This window comes from Myxine glutinosa, chromosome 1 (assembly GCF_964187855.1).
Source record: "Myxine glutinosa chromosome 1, kmMyxGlut1.1, whole genome shotgun sequence".
NCBI lineage: Eukaryota > Metazoa > Chordata > Myxini > Myxiniformes > Myxinidae > Myxine > Myxine glutinosa.
This window is the reverse complement of record NC_136261.1, coordinates 297,090,132-297,094,512: the sequence shown is the minus strand read 5'-3', so window position 1 is coordinate 297,094,512 and position 4,381 is coordinate 297,090,132. Positions and strand designations below refer to the sequence as shown.

Here is a 4,381-nt window from a genome sequence, read left to right as displayed (position 1 = left end):
GAGGCGAGTGAGTGCGAATCCGAAAATTAGGTTTCTCCCCTGAAATAGGTCTCGTTTCACCTTGCACTTAACCTGATTTTCCAGTCAATTTATCAGAATACCAGCTTTCGACCTGGCATATTTCATTCTGGTGATGAAATTGTCGCAATGACAACAGAGTGAATTCCAAAACAGCATCACAAGAACAAAGCGAGCAAAGTTGATTTGCCGAACCCGAAAGGTGAGGTTTCACCTGTATCACTTCCTCCTTAGGTGGCATTTTCTACTAAACGTCCTGCCAGCGGAGGCGGAGCGCTTGCGACGCCTCTCGAAAGAGGAAGGGAGGGTATGTGACAGCATGTTGATCGCAAGTTGATAAACGTCGAGGAAACCTCCAGGAGGGCCACGGCGGCACTTTCCGACGGGGTAGACATTCAAAGTACCGATCCTTTCCCCCTCCCCATTCCTCCAATGGAAACCGAAGCTGAGCTGTTGTATTCATTACGTCAGCTTTCTTTCCTGATTCAAAATCTCCACTTTCGAACTGTTTCTAATGGTGGATTTTCCAGGGAATCCTTTGTACACACCGTATATATTCTGGAGTCCACCATGGCCAGACCAACAATCGCTCGCCGACCTTCCTGTTGTGTGCGACTCAAACTGCTCATCCCATCCTCAACTGCCTTATATTCAAAATGTTCGTCCACTTCCATAAGCTTTCTCCAGTGATCCAACTGATGGTCTCCTACCTAATACTTCAGGGTGCCGGCGCAGTCCGGGCTTCTCGAGCAGTGTCCTCGGGACTATGCGAGGCGCTCCCATGGATGAAGGATGATCTCGAAAGGATTTCTAGCGAAGTAAGTACATAGTTTACTGGCGGGTCTTCACAGGAGAAACCATTCTGAAATTACTTTTCTAGGCTAATGTGATCACATACTCTACTTTGCACTGCATGTGGACGAATTGTGCTGACAATGTCTCCTTTCTTTTCGGAATGTGACGCTTACATTATGTAGTGTGTGATTGCAATTTTCAAAGTTCTGACCGATGCGTAATTGCCATTGCAGGTGTCGAAACACCTGTGCCAGTCGGTTGATCATGATCAAATCAAAACAATTTTGCCCAGGACCTGGCAGCTCTCAAAGATGGTAAGTTGTCCTTACATTAATTACAACAATTGGTCATCGTTCAATGGTTTCCCTCCATGTTTTGCAACAATTTTAAGCATCAACTGAACAATCCAGCACTGTATTGCACTATGTTTTTCTTTCTTTTTTTAAACATTGATCTCTAGCCTGGCTTCATGGCACTTGATCCACAATTATATCAAAGTATGTTGTTAACCTGACCAGGCTTTGTAGCGTAGTGGTTAAGAGTGACCGATGATATAAGTCTGGGAGGTCAGCAGTGCAAACTCTTGTCAAGTCAAACCGAAGACGAAGTCGAGATTCCTTTTAAGGGGAATATATATATACATGTACAAGTCAAATCGTATTTCACAACAAATTGTGAATCAAAGTAATTACATCTGCTCTTTGCCACACAGAGGATGGATAACTGCCTAATGGAGAAATCGGTTGCGGACATGTACATTCCCTTCATGGAGCAATTGCACAAGCAAAGCCCTCACGACCTTAAGAAAAAATTATTGCTCGATACAATGGCCCACGTGTCTGAAAACAACTGTGTAAGTAATGTGGTTGCCTTTCCCTTTTTTGTGTTTTTTAAAAGTTTGTTGTTGCAGTCGTCTTATGCTCAAATGTCTGCAAATTGAATTACGGTATGTCCCTTTTTTAAATACAGTTGTGAAGAGGTTTTTAAGTTGGTTGTGGTTTGTTGAATGATTGAAGGTTTGTTAATCTCTTGCAGGTAAAGACAGAGCCACACAAGAGAAAGACCTATAAAGTTTTGAGGCGCTTGGCGGAATGCAAGGAAGGGGTAAGTTCAGTTATTGTTCACAGAAGGACTGACACAAGCACGTGGACACCGTGAGGGACACAAATTCCTAAAGCAGTACACAGCACTTGTCTGATCGGCTGTTTGTAGAAAACATCATTACTTTAAGTTCAATAGGACATTTAATCTGAACACAAGTTGCAGCATCAGGATGGAGGGTTGACAGAATGGCCTAGAGATGCACACACTCGCCGATAAGCTGTCTAGCCTGGGTTCAAATCTCGACCCAGCTATAAACTGTCAACCTGGTGTTTCACAGGCAGTGTGGTTCATCCATGTGTGTGCCGTCCCTCTGATAGACATTAAACTGGGTGACCCGTCTGCTGACATTAGTTGGTGCATGTTAAACATCTCAAGGTATCTTCCTGAAGAGTAGGCGAGCTATCGCCGGCACAATCAACAAATTATTGCCCTAACCTGCAGAGGGCATTATAATAATGGCATGGTTGCACCGTTAGCCAATGATGCTACCCCGCAGCCTTGTGCTGCGTACAAGCAAATAAGAAAATCGTGATAGAGAATGTATGTTATGAAATGGGCTGAGATTATTTATGTCTAACAGATGAATGAAACATTTGTTTTGGTGAAATGTTTAATTTACTGTTATTTATTTGCTTCTTCTTCCCTTATGTTGTGTACAGGTGCAAAATCAGGTTAAACTTGAAATTTGCTCTGCTGCGAATGGCCTGAGGATGTTGGATAGACTGTGTCCTGCAAAACATTGATGAAGAAGATGACGAGGAAGATCATATACAAATAAATAAATAAATAATCATCGAGGAAAGGGACATGTTGAACGTTATGTGTTTAAGTGAAGTGACTACTTGTCTGTTTACAATTCAGTTTTATAGTTCATAAGGTGATGATAAAACAAAGGTTTATGTAAATAAATCACGTACTTGGTACAACGTGAGAAAACATTTTTGACACAATATGATGTTAAAATCATAATGTTTATCAAATGTAAGGAAAACACTCGTCATACCTCAGCACACCTAATCGTTTATTTATTACTGTGCTTCTGTATTTATTTGAATTCACTAAAACAATGTGAACCAAAGACCGCGTACTCGGCTTTACAAAAAGGTATTTTTTTAATGGCAAATTAATTAATTTAAATTATATTTATAAACGTAATATTTGTTTGTGGTGATAATTTATTAATAATTTATTTCCCTTAATTTATACCCTACAATGGAAACAATAATTGTTTTTTATATGATACCTGAAGAATGAATGTTGAACTGAATTATTTTTTTACCGAATGAATAAATTTTATGAATCACAAACCAGTGGATTGATTTGTATTGAAACATCTTGCAGTTGGTAGATTTACTATGGCGAAAACGATTATGCAGATTCATTATCACGACAGGTGCTGCACATGCGCAGTCGGTGGAACTCACCTTGAACGCAGATATCGACGGTGTATTGACTGCTTTGAGCGGTTCATGTGTTCAGTTTCTCTCAAAATATATGGATATATGGAAAAATAAAGGAGGTGATATGGAGAAATATGGAGAAATAAAGGAGGTGACATGGACAAATATGGAGAAATAAAGGAGGTGGTATGGAGAAATATAGGTGATATGGAGAAATATGGAGAAATAAAGGAGGTGATATGGAGAAATATGGAGAAATAAAGGAGGTGATATGGAGAAATATGGAGAAATAAAGGTGATATGGAGAAATATGGAGAAATAAAGGTGATATGGAGAAATATGGAGAAATAAAGGTGATATGGAGAAATATGGAGAAATAAAGGAGATGATGTGGAGAAATATGGAGAAATAAAGGAGGTGATATGGAGAAATATGGAGAAATAAAGGAGGTGATATGGAGAAATATGGAGAAATAAAGGTGATATGGAGAAATATGGAGAAATAAAGGTGATATGGAGAAATATGGAGAAATAAAGGAGATGATATGGAGAAATATGGAGAAATAAAGGAGGTGATATGGAGAAATATGGAGAAATAAAGGTGATAAGGAGAAATAAAGGTGATATGGAGAAATATGGAGAAATAAAGGACGCGATGTGGAGAAATATGGAGAAATAAAGGTGATATGGAGAAATAAAGGTGATATGGAGAAATAAAGGTGATATGGAGAAATATGGAGAAATAAAGGTGCTTTGGAGAAATATGGAGAAATAAAGGTGATATGGAGAAATAAAGGTGATATGGAGAAATAAAGGTGATATGGAGAAATAAAGGTGATATGGAGAAATAAAGGAGGTGATATGGAGAAATATGGAGAAATAAAGGTGATATGGAGAAATAAAGGTGATATCGAGAAATAAAGGTGATATGGAGAAATAAAGGTGATATGGAGAAATATGGAGAAATAAAAGAGGTGATATGGAGAAATATGGAGAAATAAAGGAGGTGATATGGAGAAATAAAGGTGATGTGGAGAAATATGGAGAAATAAAGGAGGTGATATG

At 38.9% G+C, this 4,381-nt stretch overlaps 1 protein-coding gene across 1 annotated transcript; it reads left to right on the top strand.

Moving 5' to 3' along the window:
• Window positions 1-331: 331 nt before the first annotated feature.
• Window positions 332-3,222, top strand: LOC144889809 (uncharacterized). The gene is made up of 5 exons (XM_078771008.1): window positions 332-836; window positions 1,047-1,127; window positions 1,526-1,666; window positions 1,849-1,917; window positions 2,577-3,222. The coding sequence occupies exons 1-5, from the start codon at window positions 675-677 to the stop codon at window positions 2,658-2,660; spliced, it is 537 nt and encodes a 178-aa protein (XP_078627134.1). The 5' UTR covers window positions 332-674; the 3' UTR covers window positions 2,661-3,222.
• Window positions 3,223-4,381: the final 1,159 nt, after the last annotated feature.